The sequence below is a fragment of the Mandrillus leucophaeus genome, unplaced genomic scaffold (genome assembly GCF_000951045.1).
Source record: "Mandrillus leucophaeus isolate KB7577 unplaced genomic scaffold, Mleu.le_1.0 Scaffold303, whole genome shotgun sequence".
Taxonomy (NCBI): Eukaryota; Metazoa; Chordata; class Mammalia; order Primates; family Cercopithecidae; genus Mandrillus; species Mandrillus leucophaeus.
The window spans coordinates 3,418,161-3,441,609 of NW_012103177.1; the positions used below are offsets into that span (position 1 = coordinate 3,418,161).

At 32.6% G+C, this 23,449-nt stretch overlaps 1 protein-coding gene across 6 annotated transcripts in view; it reads left to right on the top strand.

The window, feature by feature from the left end:
* EPHA7 (EPH receptor A7) overlaps positions 1–23,449 on the top strand; it is a 179,911-nt gene that overhangs the window by 130,477 nt on the left and 25,985 nt on the right. For 5 of the 6 annotated variants that reach the window (XM_011987207.1, XM_011987206.1, XM_011987205.1 and 2 more), the window contains exons 6-7: positions 17,109–17,233; positions 19,857–20,040. In XM_011987207.1, the coding sequence (XP_011842597.1) occupies positions 17,109–17,233; positions 19,857–20,040 (309 nt within the window). The remainder of the gene's footprint in view (positions 1–17,108; positions 17,234–19,856; positions 20,041–23,449) is intronic. The other variant, XM_011987209.1, reaches the window with a different exon arrangement.

Here is a 23,449-nt window from a genome sequence, read left to right on the forward strand (position 1 = left end):
AGGAAGATTTTAGATAATTGAAAGTTATCAGACTTCTAGGGACTAATTCCAGTCTCTCTGAATTAGACCTGGCAAATTGCTAAGAGTTGAAGAAAATTCCGATGTCATTTTGTATGTATTACCCATCATTGAATGGAGAGCTGAAACCTTATCAATCTGGTACAATTATTGTATATAGAATTCATTTTTAGAGAATATGAGCCAATACAATTTCCATGACTGCATTATATTAAATGAGAAATATTTTCAAGAAGGTACAAGTCATTTGTTACATAATACTTTTCTGTAGTTATCATATTATGGAATTCACTAGTCAGAGAATTACCAAAATATGTTTGTCATAGATTGCTTTTGACTATAAATATGAAGACCTTTTTATATAAAAATCATTACATATGTGTATATTTATGCACATATACATATATGACAAGTTTAAAAGGAAACTCTTGGCTTAGATACTATAAATAAAGAACTATAACCATTTTGTTACATGGAAAATTACAATAAATATTAAGAAGATGAGTGTTGTGTATAAAATAGAGTGTGTATCAGTTTAGACAAAAATTTTTCTTTAATAGTTTGTTATATTTTGCTTTTCCATCCAAAACGATTTTAAGATATAAACTAAATATCCTTCACCGTGATGACCATTTAAATGAAAATTCAGAGAATTGACACTATCATTTTGATGGGCTTTGTTTTATTAGTAAGTGTGATATATATAACAAACGATTTTATATGTCCTAATTCAATCTCCAAATTCCTGTTTAGTCATGCAGACAAAATGTAATGAGATAACTTGGTTGCATTTGTTTAAAATAAGGTAAACCCTGAGATTACTTTTAGCAAAATTATTCTACATGCTTTTTTTTGGGGATGGAGTCTCGCACTGTCACCCAGGCTCCAGTGCAGTGAGCGATCTCGGCTCACTACAAGCTGCGCCTCCTGAGTTCAAGCCATTCTCCTGCCTCAATCTCCGGAGTAGTTGGGAGTTGGGACTACAGGCACGCGCCACCACGCCCAGCTAAATTTTTGTGTGTGTGTTTTTAGTAGAGATGGGGTTTCACCATGTTAGCCAGGATCTACATACTTTTAAAAGCTATCAATTCATAAGCTATGAATTAGTAGTTTTAATTAATTGTTACCAAAATTTATCTTAGTGATATATTAAAAATTATCAAAAAAATTATTGTTGACTTTCAAGTTGTTATTCTAACATATATGGTATCATTAATTTGCTTCTCTTTCTCTCATTTGAGAGTTAATGACGTTTCCTTCTTAGAGAATTGCAATATACTAGTTTTTTCCCTCTTAGAGAATTGCAATTGCAAGCACTAGTTAAAAATATAAAGTCTGATCTTGAGGTGTGTGTACAATATTACAAAGTTTTATAAGATATTTTAGTACTTTAATTTGAGCAAATAAATAACCTAGAACCTATATGGGGGAAAAAAAAGCTTCCTGTCCAAGAGGGAAATTTTAGATAATTGATAGTTGTTATTCATTCATTTAAACAGAATTTAATATACGTCTAAAGTTGCATGCTGTGATAAATAATGGAAACACATTGGTTAGCAAAACCAAATGTGGGCCCCCCACCACTTTATGATACTTACAGTCTAGTGGGAAAAACAAATAGTCATCAAATAATCATACAAACACATGCCAGTTTTCAGCTGTAAAGTGTTACGAAAAGATACTTCCTAATTCCACGAGAACACATAAGAGATGGATTATACTCAGAGAAGTTAGGAAAGTCACTTTAAGAAAAGAACAGTCAGAATGACATCTTAACTTGGTGTGAAAAGCAGCTGGGCACAGCCAAGCAACAGAAAAGAGTATAAGGTGCACAAAATGAGGGGAGATTTATGCATGGTGAGGCTGGAAAAATACATGGGACTCAGACAGTACATGGTAATAATTTTGTTTCTTATCCTAAAAGTCATGCAAAATGAAGTATTTTAAACAGTTTTTATTAGGTATAATTTGCATATGATAAAATTCACCCAGTTCAAATGTATAATTCAGTGATTTTAATAAATTTACTGGATTGTGCAAGCATCACCACAATCCAGTATTAGAACATTTCCATTACCCCATAAGATCCCTTCTGCCCATTTACATTTATTCCCATTCTCACCCCTAGACCTAGGCAACTACGAAACTGCTTTGTGTCTGTCTAAAATTGTCTTTTCTAGACATTTCATGTAAGTAGGATCATATAATGTAGTTCTGATACATCTGGCTTCTTTCACCTAGCATAATTTTTTGAGGTACTTTTGTGTTGTACTATATATAATACAATACAAATCCATTTGTATTGAGCACTTCTATTTATTTGTATGTATTCCACCTTATTTGTTCACTAGTTTATGAACCTTTAGTTTGTTTCTACTTTGGAGCTATATGAATAATATTGCTGTGAACATGCACATTTAAATCTTTGTGTGGACCTATGTTTTCATTTCTTGCGGGTAGATAACTAAGAGTGGAATTGCTAGGTCATATGGTAACTTTATATTTAACTCTTTAAAAAAAAACTGCTTTTACATAGTGACTGCACCACTTTGCATTTCTACCAACAACATATAAAGAATTCTATTCTTTTCACATTCTTTCCAACACTTGTTATTATCTAGATTTTTAAAAATTATAGTCATTCTAGTTGGGTGTCAAGTGATATCTTACTGTAGGTTTAATTTGTATTTCCCTAATGACTAACGATGAACATCTTTTCATATGGCCTTGAAGAAATTCGACTGTTGCTTGAGTAGAAGGGGCTTGCAAAGGAAACAAAGTGATAGCTAACTGATGAGAACACATGGACACACAGAGGGGACAACACACACTGGGGCCTTTCAGAGGGTGGAGGTTGGGAGGAGGGAGAGGATCAGGAAAAATAACTAATGAGTACTAGGCTTAATACCTGAGTGATGAAATAATCTGCACAACAAACCCCCATGACACGACTTTACCTATATAACAAACCTGCACATGTACCCTTGAACTAAAAATAAAAGTTAAAAAAAAGAGAGAATCAACCAGATAGGAGAAAAATTAGAAGAGAATGTGCCACAAAAGCCAAGGAGAAAAGGACAGAGAGATTAAAAATATTCATGCTACTGAGAATCCAAGAAAGGTAGAGATTGAGAAAAGCACTTCAGTGTGGGTAATCTTATCAATAACTCATTTAATGGAATGAGAGGGACTGAAGCCAGACTAAAGAAGGTGGAAACATGAAAGGAGTTGAGAAATGGAGAAAAATAATATGGACTTTTTTTTTTATATTTGGCTATACAGTGAAGAAAAGAGATTCTCCAGCAGACGGAAAGGGTTATAGGCTTGAGAAACAATTTTATTGTCGTGGGAGAGTTTACACAAAACCTTTCAGGAAGAATCCAGTAGACAGGAAGACACTGGTTTATATAAAAGAGAGAAGGTAATTTGTAGTGTCACACCATTATTCATTTGTTTAGCATATACTAAGTACTAAAAATATGCATGGTGGAGTACTCCTTGTTAGTACTGTGAATCAATTTCAGACTTTTTCAAATAAATATTTCTCAATTATAAAATAGCAAAATTAAATGTTATTGAAAGTCTTTTAAAAAGGACTATGTTGGCCGGGCGCGGTGGCTCAAGCCTGTAATCCCAGCACTCGAGGTCAGGACATCGAGACCATCCTGGCTAACACGGTGAAACCCCGTCTCTACTAAAAAACACAAAAAAACGAGCCGGGCGAGGTGGCGGGCGCCTGTAGTCCCAGCTACTCGCTACTCGGGAGGCTGAGGCAGGAGAATGGCGTAAACCCGAGAGGCGGAGCTTGCAGTGAGCTGAGATCCGACCACTGCACTCCAGCCTGGGCAACAGAGCGAGACTCCGTCTCAAAAAAAAAAAAAAAAAAGTGCTATATTCATGCTAATTGACATGTTATACATGCCATCTAGTAAATGACTTCTCTCACTGGAAATATGTTTAAATCACCTGATGTGGCTGTTTCAGACACAACCTATTGCCTGTTCAGAGTCTCTACAGCTGTCTGGTCCTGCAGGGAAAAGCCTCACCTGAAAACTCCCAGATACAAGCAAAAAATATTTTTCTCACCTGCTACCTCTTAAACCTGACAAATGAAGGTTTAACGCTATCATATATAGTCTTCCAAGCCCTAGTTTAAAAACTATTATTTTTATCCATGATCTGGTGCCTTCACTTAGGAAATCTGAATCAATTCGTTTAGTTCTTTCTGTTCTATATTCAGAAAAGAAATTAATTGGGGAGGAGGGAGAATCAAGTTAAGTGTGTGATCTCCCTCTCCTCTGCTACTGGGATGATGAAGGTGACAGACACTGCTAGTTTACTCCCTAATATCTTCTTTCTTCTTATTTACCATTTTTTTTTAGTGCAGTAGTACAGCCAGATTCCATTTTAAAAATCCATTTCCCAGCCTAGGGAATGAGATGCAAACAGAAGATTTCCAGAGCTTGCGGGAAACTGTGGCTTTCCGAGTTGAGGTGCTGAGCATTCGCACTGCCTTTTCCTTCTCCACGCCTGCAATGTAGATGTCACAGGTGTCGCAGCAGCAGCCAAGAGGGAAGGGCCATGAGAATCATCTGTACAGCCGTGAACAAATGAATAATACATAGTAGATGCCCATCTGTAGAATACATTTGTTTGTGTGTAGGGTGTGTGTGTGTGTATGCGTGTGTAAGGAAAAACAACAATCAAATTACTAGTTTTTGAGTTTTCTTACTTGCAGCCAAACAGACGCTAAGTCAGACAAAGGAAAACTTTTTCTGAAAAGGGCCAGGTAATAAATATTTCACGTTCTGCAGGTCATGTTTTCTGTGTTAGAATTCCTCAGCACTCACATTTTAGCACAGAAGCAGCCAGAGGGAATATGTAAAAAAAAAAAAAAGTGCGCTGTGATCCAATGAAACTGTATTTACAAAACAGGTGGCTAGCCAGATATGGCCCATGGGCCCCAGACCCCAGCTCTAACTGAAAAAAGATGAAAGTCAGTACATAATCTACTTTATGTTTATGTTCTAGTTAGTTTTTGAGTTTGTTATTTCTTGCTGGCTGGAGACTATTTAGGAATAAAGCCTGGACTTCATGTGTCAAGAGAAGGGGAGAGGCAGACAACAAGCAAAAGTTTCTGTCCTTGGCTAAGATGTATCAGAATATGGGGAGAATTCAGGGAGATCTTAATTCCTGTAATTGAAGCAACCGCATCAGTAGTAATAGCAAACACATTTTATTCATTGTCTTAGTTTTCCTCTTTTGCATAGTAACTAATGTTAAAACAGAATTGTTTTCAATTCCTTATCTGTGCAAATTTACAATAGTTTAAGAACCTTCTGGGTCAAATACATGTTTGCTGGCTGGCCTAGCAATCTGCTATTTGTGATATTATGTCTGTGTTAAACAAACTCCAAATTACAAACAACGAAATTACAAATTAACTTTTGGAACCAAACTTATTCATAAATTGGTAACTCTCACTCTGTATAACTATTCATTATAAGCCAGATCTTCCCAGTGCATAAAAGTGATTCTTGGGTATTAATTAGCTGTGTTAATTTTCTCTTGGTAATAAAATATTATATAGTGAATTAATGCTGCTTTGTAAAACAACAACTTTAAAAGACAAGTTGCAAAGCTAATCAAAATGTATTTAGCAGAAAATACTAAAGTGCTTAGTTTGTAGCAGATTCTTGCAATAAAGTGGTAAATCTTGACTAATATTGAGAACTTTCTGTTAAGCAATATGAATTTCTTAAGTTTATGCACTTTTGAGATAAAATGTATTCAGAGTACCTGGAGCAATTGAGATGATAACTTTTTTAATTGTATATTTTTAAAAATTATACTTTAAGTTCTGGGATACGTGTGCAGAATGTGCAGGTTTGTTACAAAGGTATACACATGCCATGGTGGTTTGCTGTACCCATCCACCCGTCATCTACATTAGGTATTTCTCCTAATGCTATCCCCCTCAGCCTCCCACCCCCAACAGGCCCCGGTGTGTGATGTTCTCCTCCCTGTGTCCATGTGCTCTCATTGTTCAACTCCCACTTATGAGTGAGAACATGAAGTGTTTGTTTTCTGTTCTTGTGTTAGTTTTCTGAGAATGATGGTTTCCAGTGTCATCCATGTCCCTGCAAAGGACAAGAACCTATCCTTTTTTATGGCTTCATAGTATTCCATGGTGTACATATACCACATTTTCTTTATCCTATCTATCATTGATGTTGATGGGCATTTGGGTTGATTCCTTGACTTTGGTATTGTGGACAGCGCCACAATAAAAATACGTGTGCATGTGTCTTTACAAATGAGATAGTATTAAGTCTCAGGCCACTTGCATTTTCCTTCCTTTTCACTTCCGTCTCCCCCTGCTCCTGCTCCTCTTTCTTATTCTGATTCTTCCTCCTTTCTTTCCTGTTTCTTTTCTTCTTCCCCTTCTAGGATAATCCACTTTACAGATCATCACTCTGAGGAACACCAGAGTGATGATTATGAAAAAAAAATAAATGAACAAAGCCACTAACAAGGAAGAATTCTGCAAAAACTAACATTGTTAAATCATGTTTAAGAAAGTCAATTGGTATTTGATACATGCAGGTTTTAGGCTTAGAAAAAATACAGTCAAAAACAATCCATACTATATAGAAGGAAAAAAGGAGAGAAAGAAAATGAAAAGATAGAATAAAATAGAAAAATATATGGTACTGATAGCAGCCAAAATATAATGTAATTGGTCATTCTCTTCAGCCATTATTGAGAACTTTGGGATGGAGTAAATTAATGGTATAGTATGGAACTATCAAACATTTTCACTGTATGTATTATGTTTTGTATTTTATCAGCTTAAATGAATATCACTTTATGAATAGATGTACCTTCAATTATATTTTATGTAATATAGTGATTTTCAAAACTTTTAAATGTATTTATAGTAGTTTCTAGATGCATATTATGTATCTTTATTTTCCTTTATCCATATGCACATACACATGTGAAACAAAGGTTTTATGAAACTATATTACTATCTGCAATGAACTCAGTTTTTATTCTAATGTATTTGTAAAAACTTTGGTTGTAATCCATTCATTGTGTTCACAATAATGAAAAATGCTGGTGTGATGGAAAAGTATTTGGGAAATTATAAACACAGTGTAGTCACCTATTAAGCACACAGTTAGTGTTCATAACGCAAGTTTTATTTAAATGGATAAATAGGATTTATTATGAATGGGTATGATTAACAGAATATAAAATATGTGCCTTCAAGACAAATTTCATATTCCCTTTTTCTTCAATTTCCTTCTCATGGACCCTGTTCTTAATAAACAAATTATATGTTGTTTAAATACATTATTTACTGTTTCTTAAAAGTAAACCAAGTCTGTGAATTTCCAGAGTATTATTATGTCCATGACAATGTTATAAACATTGTGTACATATTTTGGAAAAGGAACTAATAAGCTTACTTAAACACATAGTGACATATATAAATATATGTAAAATTGTATGTATTGCATAAAATTATTTGTACATTTTGTGAAATATATAATAAATAAATTTACCTTATCTAAATGAAGGATTACACTGATGTGCATGTTGTAAGGAAATACAGTTATAGTACGTCAAATTTAAAATCATTTACCTGTGTAATAGAGCAATCCATATTGTAGAATTTAAATATCGCTATGAAAATTTAAAGATATCCAGAGCTTGACATTTAGACTAAGTTATTATGTCAAAAATTGTCAACTGGTATTATAATATTTTTCGATTGGAATACTATATATTTCTCTCTTTATTTAAAAAAAAGTTCTGAGGTCAAACAAAATGTGCACAACTGAAAATGTTACTCTGATGACCTGCAAGGGAGGTCATTAACTAATGTGTGTGTGTGCACGTGTGTGTGTGTGTATAGACATATATACACATATTCTACTTAAAGGTTTATTGTTAAAGGAGTCTAGTTGTGGACCATAGCTGTCCCATACTTCCTGATAAATCATTTCTATGATTATTCCGTCATTAAAGCTAAGCCACAGTTATGTAGTTGACCTTTTAGAGTACCCTTTGGCTACAAATTCATGGAAAATTAGAGATGGAGCCAGTTTACTGACTTTAAAAGTACGAAAGTAGTTTAAAACAAGTAATTCAAAATATTAGTTTCCTCACCAATCAAAATAGAAATTACTTAATCTGTGTATTTCTCCTTCTCAATATATTTTATAACAATTTGAAAAGAGTGTGTGTTGTTGGTCTTCATCTCATTTTGGTAGTTATTTCATTTTCTTACAATGATGTATCCCTTCTAAGTGACTTAACACTGATGTACTTTTCTAGCTAGTTCATGCATATAAAACAGAGTATACATTATACAAATGGATTATTTACTGAAATGGCTATTTTATAAAACTTACCAATGTAAGATTTCAAAATCTAACATTGCCAGCATTTATTATGGAGAGTGTTAGTATCCCCCCTTAGAATAGCAATTTATGTTCCTGCCAAAGATTTAAAGGAATTATTCTCAATCTCAGCTGTCTGTCAGCTTTATCTAGGCAGTTTTTGAAAAATACGAACGCCTGAATCTGATATTAGAATGAGCGTATTCTGGAAGGTGTCCCAGGTATCAGTAATTTTAATACAAACAAAGTCAGCATAGAATAATAATACATTTTTGGGGGAATTCTTACCATGTGCTAGGAATGATTTTAAGTATTTAACATTTATTTATATATTTAATTTCCATAACCCAATTCTATCTATGATGTAAGTATTCTGATTATCCTTATTTTAAAGCTGAGAAAACTGAGACACAGAGAGGTTCAATTTTCTGCTCAAGATCACACAGCAAATAAGCCATGGGCTAGCCCTCTGGCCTATGCTCTTCATTCCTATGCTCTACTGCTTCTCTAGGTTTTCTACCTTTAAGGAGCATCAGAATAGCTGAGGAGATAGACAGGTGTAACATAATTGAATGACACATTGTGTAGCCACTCTTACCAACAGAAAACAAAATCTGTATTAGCTGAAGCAGAGGAAGAATGATTCAAGAAGTTGTTGCTTACAGGTTGAGGCCACTAGACAGAAAAATATGTGCCCAATCTTGAAACTGAGTTTGTTACTATGTAATTGATACAAAGTTATCACTTGCAGATTATAGATGTAATGCCAAAAGTATTGATAAGCTGTTTAAGTGCATGGCTATATACCAATCAAATGCTGAATTACAGATGGGGTCGACAACAGGGAAATATTCTGTGTGTTTTGCTCTTTAATGCCTCTAAGGAATATGTTGGCACTTGATTTATATTTCATCTATGTTACGATATTTAGTTTTGCATTTAGATTGTTTGTGCGCATTCAGGTTCTAACTTGTCTTCTGGATTTAAATCTGGAAGGTAGAAACTGAGACATCATCATCTTTACAATTCGTACAACTCCTTATACTATAATCAGTCATGAGAAATTTTATGTTGAAGGTATGAGCGAAAGGAGTTTTCATCAGAAATCTGTAAAAATATTATAGTAATCTTACCTTTTGGGCATTTTAGTGTTACAGTGAAGGATATTTAAGACTAATGCTAGCATACTTTTAAAAGTCACTCTTACTCAAAATGCCAGCATATGACAGATAAGTAGTTAGCACCAGAAAGAAAATGATCAAGGAAGCTGCAAAGAAAAAGAAATGCTTCTTTCATCAAGAAATCTTACTAAGAAAAAAATGTCAGCTGAGCTACAAAAAAGTGCTTACTGATGTAGTTGATGTACATCTGACACAAGTTCCTCTCACACACCAACAACTTGCAGCTGCGTTTTGAGTAGCCAGCCTGCACTTTGAGTGGCACTGCTCTAGAATATTTTAAATAATAATAACTAAATAAAGTGCTCATTTTCTTTTCTAAAGCAAAACCTCTAAAGGAGTTTTCACAATGGCCACATTTTGCCTATTCAGTCCGTGTAACTTTGCACCTCTTTTCACCTGTGGGCACTAGCCTACTTTGAAATATTTTACTCTCCTTATAGGATTAACTAATTAGATACCAGTTTACCAGCAGTTTCATTGGATCAAAATGAGTAAGAAAAAGAGGTGGGAAAGGACCATGCTTATTGATAAGTGTCTGGTCAAATAAATCATGGCGCATATGTATAATGGAATACAACAGAGCTGATAAAAGAGTGATGCAGATCTATATGTGTTAAATGATATGTTATAAAATACAGCATAAATCAAAAAATACCGTTCATGTAAAAAATGCACATATTTGTGTTAACGTAGATGATTTCTGGAAGGATACCAAATAAATTGCTAAGAGTGGTTGCTTCAGCGAGAAGTACCTTAGTTACATGGGGACGGGTTGGGAGGGAGTGTCAATTTTCACGCTTTAGTATTTTTGAATTTTGTAGCATATACACGCATTTTCCATTTAAAAAAATCTCTGCTCAGCTTAATCTCTTCTAGTATCTGCAGCTTCTGAGACTGCTACTGCCTACTAAGCAGATCCCTATGGGTCTTTTGATCCTTATATTCTCAAAACTTAATGTCGTGGCACATCATTGATTCTCAATAAATATTAAACGAATGAATGACTGCTTAGCTTTCCTCTTGCTAGTTTCTGCTCTCAGGAAGTGTCGGAGCCTAGAATTTTGCAGTATAGTTGAAAAATACTTGGGAATTAGGGCTTAAAAATATGGATTAAATAAAAATATGCCTCTTTCTGAGATGATGCTACTTAATTTTTAATGCTCAACTTCTTCACACACATACACACACACACACACACACACACACACACAGAGCAAGAAAAACAGTATTTACCTCATAGGGCTTTAGAAGGAAAGAAATCTCTCTCTCTCTCTCTCTCTCTCTCTCTCTCTCTCTCTGTCTAATGTTGCAAATTCTAAGGAACTATAAAAATCCACAATGCCTTGCATATAGTAAATGCCAAACAAGTATTTGTTGAATAGAACTAAACCAGTAAAAAGACAGTATTACTTGTTGATTGAAAAGATAGAGAGCATATGTCTTACTATCAGGAACTCCTTAACCATTCTAAATTGTCATGTTAGGTCATTATTTGAGCTATTCCTTTCTAAGACTGGTATCAGTAGGACAGCCAGTTCGGGGAATTTGCCTAATTTATACCTACTGTGTTCAATATTTTATATTTTTTACATTAAGAGAAATTCTATTAAAATTAAAATGTATGAAGAGTTACACATTAACCTTTCAACAGTTGACATTTTAGTTAGTACTTTAGCAGATATTAGGAGGAGTCCTAGTATGTGTTTAGCATCAATGACCAACAGTAGCTCTTCTCCACAACCGGATGCCCCTTATAGCCTTTTCCTTATAGGTTTTCATGAGAAGTGCTAACTTCTGTAATAATTAATTAAATGTCCAAACAATAGGTTGCCAATTATCTGATGATTAAAAAAAGAAAACTTTATTCTCAAAAAGATGTATTGTCAGATCATTTTTACAATCGCTGCTTTAAAGAACAGAATTGTTCCTGGTTGATCAGATTGTGAAGTGGTGACTTTTGTAGTTCTTATTTTGTATTTTATTACTCTACTGAAGATATATTGATTTATAACTCACATGTATACCTGACTGGGTCCCCTATGCAGGATGCTTTTATTTCCCTACTTTTTCAGCTCAACAACATATTTTTTTTCAGAACTTTCAAACCTTATTTCTTAGTCAAGTTGTCTTTTTAGTAACTGTTTCTTGAATTTATTTAGAAATTCATTCTGTTATATATCTTATTACATTGTACATTTTACATTTTGAAAATCATTATCCTAATTGGTATGTTAAGTAGATAGCAATGTAAATAACATAATTTAATTTTGAAAAAACATCATTCCTCTTCCACCAACTTTTTCAAACACTTACTATAGAATGAAAATTTATGTTGGTTTTAACTACAGATCATGCTTCTTTCCAGTCAAAGATAATTTGACAGACATCTGTCACAAAAGAATAGCTCATAATTGCTACAGGTTCAATTACCTTTAGTTCCTGTACCTATTTTTTTAGCTAAAATTGTGTATCTATCATTCTTAATATTATTAGTGGCCCTGTTTTTCCACAGCCAAGAAATTGAAATTTTGTGAAATTATGTGTTTAGCATTTTATACATATATCTACATACCCTAGAAACAGAATTGCTATGTTACATGATACACTGCACTGCATGTATAACTATGGCCAAGGATTTCGTTATTTAAGCAAATTTGTATGTATTTTTATGTTTTTCCTATAGTGCAAAAATGAACACCTGTGGGGAAGAGTGAGAAAGCTAAAAGTTGAATATTTTAAAATACTAGGCTCATAGTAACACATACATTTGTTATTTCGAGGATTGCTAAAAATGAATTTCTTACTGATAATGTGTAATAGCAAAAGTGTTCCATGAAAGAGCATCATTCTACTATTAGCAGGTTTTCCTTTGACTGTATTCCAAAGATGTCTTTATTTTTCCTTTTTGTATTTACCTAATGGATTTCTAACAAATTTCAGTGGATTTAAAAACTTGATATATTTGATGAAAGGTCATTTTATGCTTGTTGACCCATCTTACCTTATTGTATAGTTTAAAAATACAGATATATTTTTCCATCTCATTCTTTGTTTAAATTCAGTTAGAAACATGTAAGTGTAGAAAAAATAAATGGTATAAATAACTGACTTTTTAAATCCAAAATGAAATTCATTATCTCGGTTAAGTTCTTTTCTATGAAACATTGTATTTTGGGTCTTAAGGTCAATATTCCTTGATTCCATGCTGTTTCAACATATAATTTAATATCACATTATTTAAATATGCAATCACTAGCCTGTTTTCATAATTTCATAAAAATTTCAGTAGGTCTGATTTTTTTCTTACTATATGTATTCATTTTCTATCGCTGCCATAATAGATTACAACAAACACTGAACAATTTAAAACACTCATTTATTATCTCACAGTTCTGTAGGTCACAAATCTGGGCACAGCAAGGTTCAACTACTAGCCTCACAGGCTGAAATCAAGTTATCAGCTGGTCTTGGCTCTTACTTGAAAACTCTGGGGAAGATCTACTTCCAAGCTCATTCCTGTTGTTGGAAGAATTCAAATTCTTTGCTCTGATAGGACTGAATTACTGATTTCTGTGCTGGTCAGTCAGGGCCAGTTTCATCCTAAAAGCTGCCCCGTATCTTTTCATGTTTCTCTGAGGTCCCCTCCAGCAATGCGAAGTTGGTTCCTCCCACAGTTGAAATTTGCCTGACTTCCGCAGCATTTCTGTTTGCTCTTAAGGGCCCATATGACTAGATAGTGCCCACTGGGAAGAATCCAGGATAATCTCTTCATTTTAAGGTCTGTAACCTTAATAACATTTGCAGTACCCTTTTTGCCATGGAATTTACATATTTACCTGTTTCAGGGATTAAGGTATAGACATCTTTGTGGGGTCACTCTGCCTACTATTCTGTGCTTTAAAATTGTCTTTTTCCCTACTTCATGCTAAGAAATTTTCATTTACAAATAGTTAAGCTTAACAGGTTGGCAGGGGGTAGAGGGAGGCAGTACATAGACCTTACGAATAAATTCCATTCTGTAATTTAAATACGTGTTTTGCAATTGGATTTTAGTTGGAAATTGATTAAGATCAAAGATCACATATGAGTGCTTGATACTCAAAATCTGTAAAATGCTGATTGGTTCAGGTCTGAACATAAACCTGCCATTCTTGTTACTGATTATTTTTCAATTTAAAGCCTTATACTAATAAACCCATTCCACAAATTTACTTTTCTGCCTGTCATTAGACTTTTGCTTTACTCATTCATCAAATTTATCAATTTTTGTTTTCATGCTGTTGAGATTTACCACTTTGAACTCTGGAAACAAATTTTGAATTTCCTAAGGTCTTCTGTCATTGTCATCTGTGAAAATTCCAAATACAATTAATAATTTTCTTCATGACTTAGTCTGTTTTATATTTTATTTATTTGTAATATCTTGTATCCCTGATAAGACTTGAAGATCTTTAAGGGCAAAGGAAGTTCCATCTTTCAGTTGAGTTTAATTTTTATATTTGAATATTTCTAGAAACTCTAGTAAAAATGAATGTGTTAATTTTTTGTTAGAAATCCTACTAAAAATATATGTCAAAAGGCTGTTTTATATACAGTATGTGTTTACCTAGGTCTTTCAATTCAGGAACTTCATTATTTTTGTTGGTTACTATTTACTATCTTCACATAATTCCAATTACAACATATCTAATTTCACTTTGATAAGTATAACAATTATAATGTAAATGTTATAACACTGAATTGGTTCTTAAAGCATGTAATTAATTTGTATATTCATCTGTATATTGTCATTTGTATATTTCATTTGTATAGTTCATTTGTATATTGTTATTTTCTTTTAAGAAATGAACTTTAGATGGTAGTTAACTGAATATTTTGGTGTAAGAGTGAGCACATTCTTAGTGAGATTGTTACAATATCATTAATTTAGTAAATCAAATATATTATCCATAGAAATCATTGTTTTAAGATTAACATACTTTATGCCACTTTAATTTTACTTCAACATATAACTTTATCTGAAAATAATTACCTTGTTAGAATCTAACTAGGCTAGAAATGTTTTTGGTTATAAGCTGTATATCCTGTGAGTTGTGTATCCTTTATACCTAAGATATTGAAGCTCGGGGAACATATAATCACGTTTTCTGTACCAAATGTTGTATTTGAAGGACATAAGACAGAGAGAGATTTTTCCTGTCATGCAGTTTATCCATTCTCAAGGGCCATGTGCTAGTGCTTCCGTTTCTGACCCTCTTAAAATGTGTGACTTGATATAGTATCAGCAAGGGATACAAGAAAAAAAGAAAGAAATATAGAAGAATTCAGGAGTATATTCACTTACAGATATGGCTCCTGTGCAAAAGGGAAAATACGTTGAGGCATACTTCACTGTCAGCACTGTGATATGAGTTTCAAAATATTATATATTTCAAGTATTTTTAGCAGCTTTTCTTTTTCAGTCTCCAATTGCTGTGATTTTGTAGGTAAAAATTATTTTCCAGGGTGAAATAATGAATGTAATTTTAGTATATAACTTGCAAAAATCATCTCATTTTATATTTAGATCTTGTTTCAATGTATCAGAAACTTAGGGTAGATTTATAACCCAAATCTTTTCCATAACTTGAAGAATTCAGAATCTCCTGCCTCTTTTATCATACCAAGCAAAGTGATAGTTAGGGATAGAAACTAAGCAAAATGTCTTAGTGTTTGACTTATACTTATGCTATGGGTGTTATTTGAAAGAAACCTAGAGATTTACACATACGATCTCTCTAACCTATTTCTAGCTAACTTATTTTCAAATGGCACACATAAATTGTAAACCCTGATCAGAGACCAGCAGCACTCCTGGGTAACTCAGTGTGTTAACGATTGCAGTATACTCACCTGTGCTTCAGTCTATTGTTTTTACTAGTTAAAATGTAAATTTTTGCATGATTTTTTAAAGTAAGTTATACTATTAGAGATTATTTGTCAAGTAGAATCTCATGTCACAATTAGTTGGAGTTGGATTCCTAAGGCCATGGCCTAAGGAAGCAGCCTCTTGAACGTTGCAGTCTGCTGAGTTATGCTAAGCATGTTCTGGGTACAGAGACGTGTCACTTTAGAGATAAGTTCTTGTTTACTGCATATGTTCAGGTTTCAAAAGTTGTGACAAAAATAAGATTTCTTATTAGACATTAGCTTCGTTGAACACATAGCAGAAATGCATTTAGACTGTAAACACAGTTTGTTGAGTACTTCAGCTACATCGCCTTCAAGGGAAAGTTGTCCCACTTAAACTGCCCTCGTTACGCTTTTGTTAGTAATCTGGGAGGAAATGAGAGTCATGCATCTTCCATGTCCTTCCTTCAAAATTGCCAAGCCGGAAAGAAGTGAAAAATGTGTTTTATAGACATTGATACAAGAAAATATTAGGTAGAAGAAACAAAATAAAGCCAAAGGGATAAACATCGGAAGGTTGCTTAAACGGCTTGGTCCCATATAATTGCTTTTCTGTCAGCAGGATTATTAACAATTTCAGACATCAGAAAATTAAATTAACAGCCTGAAAATATTTTACAGAATGAGATAGAGCATGATACATGAAACATAATGACCCCACTGAAATTCAGCCAAGCCAGAGCAGCTACTCATTTAGACAGAGTAGACAACTAGTTAATCATCACTGAGCAAATTAGACAGAGCAAATTAGTTTGCTACATTCCACAGACTTAGCTACCAAAAAGAGTATATGTCACTAATTAGAATGAAAGAACTCTAAGCATATTATTATCTGTATAGAAAGAGAAAGCAAGATTGTAGCTTTGAATTGCTCCTTTCAAAGCTTGAAACCTAGGTTACGTAGGTATAAATTACACATGCAAGAGTCCATGTGTATGTATGTGTATTCATGCACATATTTTAAGTAGCAGGCAGCCTTTACATTTTCTTGCATCCTGACCTAATAAAGTCTAAAGATGTTTTCCAAAGTTGTTTGGAATTCTTTGGGAGTATACACACACCAAGTGAAACATGAGAACATTTTTAAAAATATGATCCCTTTCACTGAAGATCAAAGTAGCCATTTCATACACTTTTTCTTGCATAATATTAAATTATTTTTTCTTTTAAAAAGTGTATTGCTGTTGCATGTGAAATAAATATTTGGACTTAGTTTATCACTGGAGATTAATCTGAAATCATATTTTCTAGCCTTAATTAGCATTCATTTGCTTAATTGTCATTCTCAGCCCCATCATTTCCATTTTTCACTAACTTGAACAATGCTATCTTCTGCTGTTTGCACTTTAATTTAAATTTCTATTAAGGTTTATGAACAGTAATAAGGTCCTGTTTGAATATTCATTAGCTTCTGAATTGTGAGCTATGAAAAGGTGCTTTCTTTTACCTTAATGAAACTGGCACAGCATGGGACTGATCAGTTGTGACATTTGATTTGAGGCATCCAGTGAATTTTCTCATTGTTTATTGACACATCTTGTCCAAACAGCTCCCTCGCAAGTGAGCGGAGTAATGAAGGAGAGAGTGCTGCAGCGGAGTGTCGAGCTTTCCTGGCAGGAACCAGAGCATCCCAATGGAGTCATCACAGAATATGAAATCAAGTATTACGAGAAAGTAAGTGCTAAGAGCAACTGAAATGTACAATGTGCTGTGTGTCTCATATCATCCTTCTGTATTGTAGACTAAAGTTGGTCATTATGCCAACAATTTGGAGCTACTTCAAACTTCATAGTTAATTTTAGCCATTTATAATAACCATCTCTGTGAATCTCTGGCTCATTACTATAACTGTGATTTCTGTGTATTAAGTTTCTGTGTTACACAAGTGAAAGTGTCCCACTTGTAGCATATGTATTTATTTATATATTCAGTTTTTGATATCGTAGTAAATAGATGTAGGATATTTTAGTACCACAGAAACCACACAGCCCAATGCATTTTGAAAAATATTTTCTTTAGTATGTCTGTTTGGGACCTTAATGATTTGTTTAATTTATGTGGTTTCAGTGATGATAATGACTTCAAATAGTTTAGTAATTTGAAATAATACTTTGTATAATAAAGATATAGTTCTTCAGACTTACAAATCAGATGATGCTATTTCACTCCTTTAAATTCCTCCTGAAGTTTATTTTATATGTGTTTTAATAATCATGTATGGTACTTATTTACACCTCTCCTTCCAGGAAAAATAGTACGGCTAAAACCTAAGTGCTGCCTTTTTAATCTCCCTATAATGACTAAATTTTAGTAACTAGTGATGTATTTGAGTATATGAGTGTATTTATTTCTGTTTCATTTGGAAAGAGAGAGAAAAATGTTTATATGAACCATGTTCACAGATTATGATTTAAAACTCCACCTCAAAGAAAGATTTGAAATGTGGAAACCACTGCTATTACAAACAGTAATAATAATAAGTGTTACTATTTTTGGCTTACCTGAGTTACCTGAAGTGCTATAATACACATAATCATTTTAACTGTTTAGACAATACAATTAGAAAATTGGGAGCTTAAAGCTTAGAGAAAACTTTGGGGATAAGTTGACATGACTAAATAAATTGAAATGTATATAGTACATTGGCAATAGATACCTTTGTTTTTTTGAAGAAAAATTAGTTTAAAATATGATTTTGTTTTAATGTTCAGATTAAGTTTAAAATATTTTTGCTTGTTACTTACATTATGAATTCATGACTTCATAGCTAAGGTTGCATTTTAAGTGCTTCATTTCTCATCCCACCAAATGTGTTTTAGAGGGGATAATTGTTTTTAACGCTGGTTTTAGTATATCTGGTTTCCCATGAGAGCTAACAGTTATAGTCCCTGATGAAATTGCATCAAATTTCAAAAGCGATGAAACAAATAGGTGGTAAGAGTAAAGTTTCTCACAATATAAATCTGAAATATTTTGCAAATGTTTTCTCTAGAATAAATCTGTTCAAATCATGTTTTTTGGCCTTACAGAAAAAGTATCTACATTCGCTAAATTTGCGTATTAGGCAACTAAAAGATAATAATAGCATTGTATTGTATTATATTGTAATGTATATGTACACATGCGTGATGTTTGTGTCACCTGAATTATGCCTAGGTCTTTCGTTTGCAATAAATATATGTAATACAAACTATCATTTTTATAAATGATTGTAATGAGGACAATCACAGATCAGTTTGAGTAAATCAGGCTTAAGTATATATTTATTTACACTTTTGCAAATCTCACTGTGAAGGCAACTCGAACAACTAGATAGACATTTTAAGATTTCAATGAAGAATTTTATTGCCAGATAAAGTTGAACACATGAATTTACTATAGACCAAGTAAAAACTCTCTAAAATTGTATATTTTGCAGTATAATTTTTACAGCTTTTATTCATAAATAGCTTGTGAGAATCATATGAAGGACGATTTAAATTTTTATTTATTTAAATATTGTTTTGATGGAGTTTTTATATGCTTGAGTTTTTACATTTATTTCCTTCTTAATCTTATTGTATATGCACATAAAATGTGATGATAGGATAAAAATTGTTAATAAACATAAAACTATTATTTTAGTAAACTCTGCATCAGTTTTTATATCTGAAATATGAAAAAAAGAAATAAATCATGTTTAAAATATTCTCAAGCCATAAATCATATATATGTAAAATTTAATATTTATAATTTTACTTTAAAAATATTTCATTAAATACTGTTTTGCAGAAGTGGTTTATTCTGTGAGAAATTCAGGGTTGTTTTTAAAAAATTGGTATGTCAATATAGTGGTAGTGTTAACTGAATTTCTTGATTTAATAACTTTCTGTATTTTTAGCATCTAGCATTTTTTCTTGCTGAATAACTTTCAAAAAAAACTTAAGAAAACTACCTTATGATTTGATGACTTCTAGTAAACTGTAGATTGTACAGGTGTACCCACTCTTTGACCAGTAGGATATTTTATTATATTATGGCTAAGTAGTTCTTGTCACGTATTACCTGTGCGAAAGTTAAAAACATCATAAATGTTTTAACTAAATTTTTTCTCCCTAAATATATATATTACAAAGGCAGGTGTTTCACATTTTCATTTTATATTACCTTAGAAGTGACTTAATGTTACAATATTCCACAAAGTGCAATGTAGCCTCTATAAAAACAATGGAGCAAATTGAATTAAATTGAAACAGTTGACTGTCAAATTGTCTGGTTGCAATCACAATTAAATATTTCCTCTAAAAATTGTTTTTAGGATCAAAGGGAACGGACCTACTCAACAGTAAAAACCAAGTCTACTTCAGCCTCCATTAATAATCTGAAACCAGGAACAGTGTATGTTTTCCAGATTCGGGCTTTTACTGCTGCTGGTTATGGAAACTACAGTCCCAGACTTGATGTTGCTACACTAGAGGAAGCTACAGGTAAAATGTTTGAAGGTAATTATGCCTTTGGTTTGGATTTTTACTCTCAATAACTCCAGCATATATTAATATTTTTTTCAATATTGGGGTGATCATTTGCATCATCATAATTTGTACATATACAAATATATATGTACATATAAATGTACTTTGTAAAAGTTCATGATAATTTAACATTTGCTGTTTTGTTTAGCAATTTTAGAACCTTGTGATTTAAATTAGTTTCTTTAACGCATACTGGATTTATTTTTTGAAAAAGGTGAAATTAGAAACAGAAGCAGGACTGATTAATTTGTGTATTGACACAAGATGTTTTTGTCAACCTCAAAACAATCTTATTCTAAGTGTGTCCATCAAAGCGGCTACTTCACAGAAACCCACAAATGAAGCCAGAATGTGTAGTGAGGTGAACAAGAGAAAGATGGTATCTAAGGACCTGTGTTCATTTAAGTGACTTACTCTTTAGCAATGATTTAAAAAACGAGAGTTCAGGAAGGTCTTAGAACTTATATTTATTTTTATTTTTTATATTTTTCATTTATGTTATGGGATATTTCATGCATACTAAAGAATATATTTAAAGTATATATGAAATATAAGGGAGATAATTAAATGAATATCACTATAACCACTCATCTTAAAAATAGAATATAGCTAATATCTTTGAAGCCCCTTTATCATTTTGTTCACGTTTTATAATGCAACAAGATTATAGTAAAATTGCATGTATATATAGTGTATAAGAAGTAAGCAGATGTATCTTGGGATGTATGTCCCCATTTGCTGTCAGAGTGCAAGTTCAGAACACCCTGAATACCACTGCTGTTGCTCCTCAACAGAGCCGATGTCTCAGTTTGTGTTTCTATATTTTAGGGTTTTGATTCCTCCTGATGTTACTGCTCAGGCACATGAGTTTTCCAGCTGTTATCTCTTCTCCTTGCCAATCCAGCATTCCTCCAAAATTCTAATCAAAATTGAGTTGGAAAATGTTATATGACTTTTCTCAATTAAAATATTTTAAACAAATTAAATTAATATGTTTGATTAAAGAATTATTTTGGCTTTAAAGAAAGAATTGTATAGATATTTAAAAGTTAGAGTGAATTGATAAATATCCTTTGCATTAACTAATGTTTGTTAAGTTTGGTAACAGTATTATTCTTCCACATATTTTGTTACATTTTAAAATAAATCTGTAACTTATAGCCACAAATAATAAAAATGTATGTTGAAATCATTTTGACATATAAATCATTCACGTAAAATGGTAAACATAAAGGCATCATTTTAAAAATTTGCTACATAATTTGATTTGGTGAACTTAATGCCATTTTTATGATTATTATTTTTAAATAGATTATATAAGATCAAGAATCAGCATATCAAAGTTTACTGTCCCCCAAAACATTAAAGCATTTTAAGTTAAGATTTCAATGTTTAAACATTTGAGTGGTTAGTGTTAAAATGTGCTCTAGTAGTTTTCAACTCAGATCTATATCATAATATCAGCCTGTAAATTCAAATATAAAAAGATACTTCAAATTACGGTTTCTTTCATCTTTTAATAAATAGTTTAAACTTAAAATGTCAGGTATCTCACATTTACCTAATCATTCCGTATTATTTAAAAACACTTTTAGATTTCAAAAGATTCAAGATGAATTTATGCCTTTTCCTGACTTTGTAAATTGAGAATATTAAACCAAACTATCATTTAATGAGTGCTGAGATTCATAGATATTATTTTTATTATTTAAAAAAAGAAGTAACCAAGACTCAGAGCTTATAAAGTAGTGGAATCTGAAAGATCACATGAAATGTATGTTAAGAATGGATTTTTACATTAGAATTTGGTGATTTTTACTATCAATATATTCTCCCCCAGTGGAATGTAAACTTGATGAGAGAAGAATCCATATCTCTTTTCCTTACTGTTGTCTTGCCAGTGCCTACTATGGCTTCAGGCACAGAAGGCACTCAGTAAATTAGCAATAAATGAATACTTCACACTGATCAGCATAGAATGAATTACTAATATCACTCAGTGCCAGCAGAGAGCTGCCTAATTTCAAATCTCTCTGCTCTGCCATATCCGGTTATAGGAGTTTGGATGAGCTAGGTCTCTGTACCTTAATTTCTAGTATAGTAGTCCTCAATTCACAAAATATTCTGAGGATTAAGTTAATATATACAAAGTGTCAAGGAGACTCCCTATCATGGAAAGTCTCCAGTGTCAGCTCTTATTAAACACAGCCTTTCTCAAAATTTTTCATCCCAGGAGCCCTTTTACTATTAAAAAATGTTGAGGATATCAAAAAATGTTTTATATTTGTTATATCAATTAATATTCACCAAATTAGAAATTAAAATGGAAACTTTAAAAACACAAGAACACACTAACACATTTTATTAGCCATCAGAGTCATGGTATTATCTTGTCATATACCTTCTGAAAATCTTAACTGCATTTGTAAGCAAATGAGAGTAAAAAAGGCAAATAACATCTTCATATTATATGAAAACTATTTTGAACTTGCAGACTCTATGAAAAGTTATTGAGGACTCTCAGAGTTTTCCAGATTACTCTTTGTGAACCAGTGAGTCAGCGTAAGTTACTATGCTAAGAATTAAGGAGACACTGAAACACGCAGTTCATGATCTTTATTGAAAGTTCAGTGAAAGAGAGGGGCAGGTACAGAGATTCTGGCCACACAATTAAGCACTGGTGGAATGCATGATCCAGTGATACCACCATGTCAGGGAGCAGTGACTCGCTGTGCCGGAAAGCAGGTCAGAAGATAAGATGCAGTCTAAAAGAAGTCACTTGAGCACTGTTTGTAAAGAGAAGTTTGACAGTCTCTCATTGCACATACATCCTAAAATCCCCTTCTATGCAGTATCCTATCTACTTTTTTGAGTTTTTAAACCATGATATTCTATTTATAGCCTTAGCAAATTATTTTTAATAGGTATTGCCCGTGAAGTAGATGAAAATATTAACCTTAATGTCAGCTGTGGAAAGATTAAAGTATGACCCTGACCATATACAAAAATGTATAAATAAATATGCACAAATTCTGATTCATCATTCACCTGAGTTCACTTTTCTCATTAGAGTTCTGTTTCTGAAGCTAAGGGAAAAACCAAGCCTAAGACAAGCAGAGAATTAGGCCCATGGGACACATTGAATGGAAAGAATTTCATAACATATGTACATAATTTTTTTCTTCCTCATGACTGGAACTACTCCATTCTTTTACTTTCTTAAAATGTATAGAAAAAAGACTAAAAACATAAAATAAACAAATTTTTAAAGTACTTGAAGTCATCTTTTCTCTGTTGTGTGATAATAGGCTGTAATTCAGAAATTAGTATTTGAAAGTTGTTTTCTTCTGTTGTTTTTTTTTTTTTTTTGGTTTTTTTT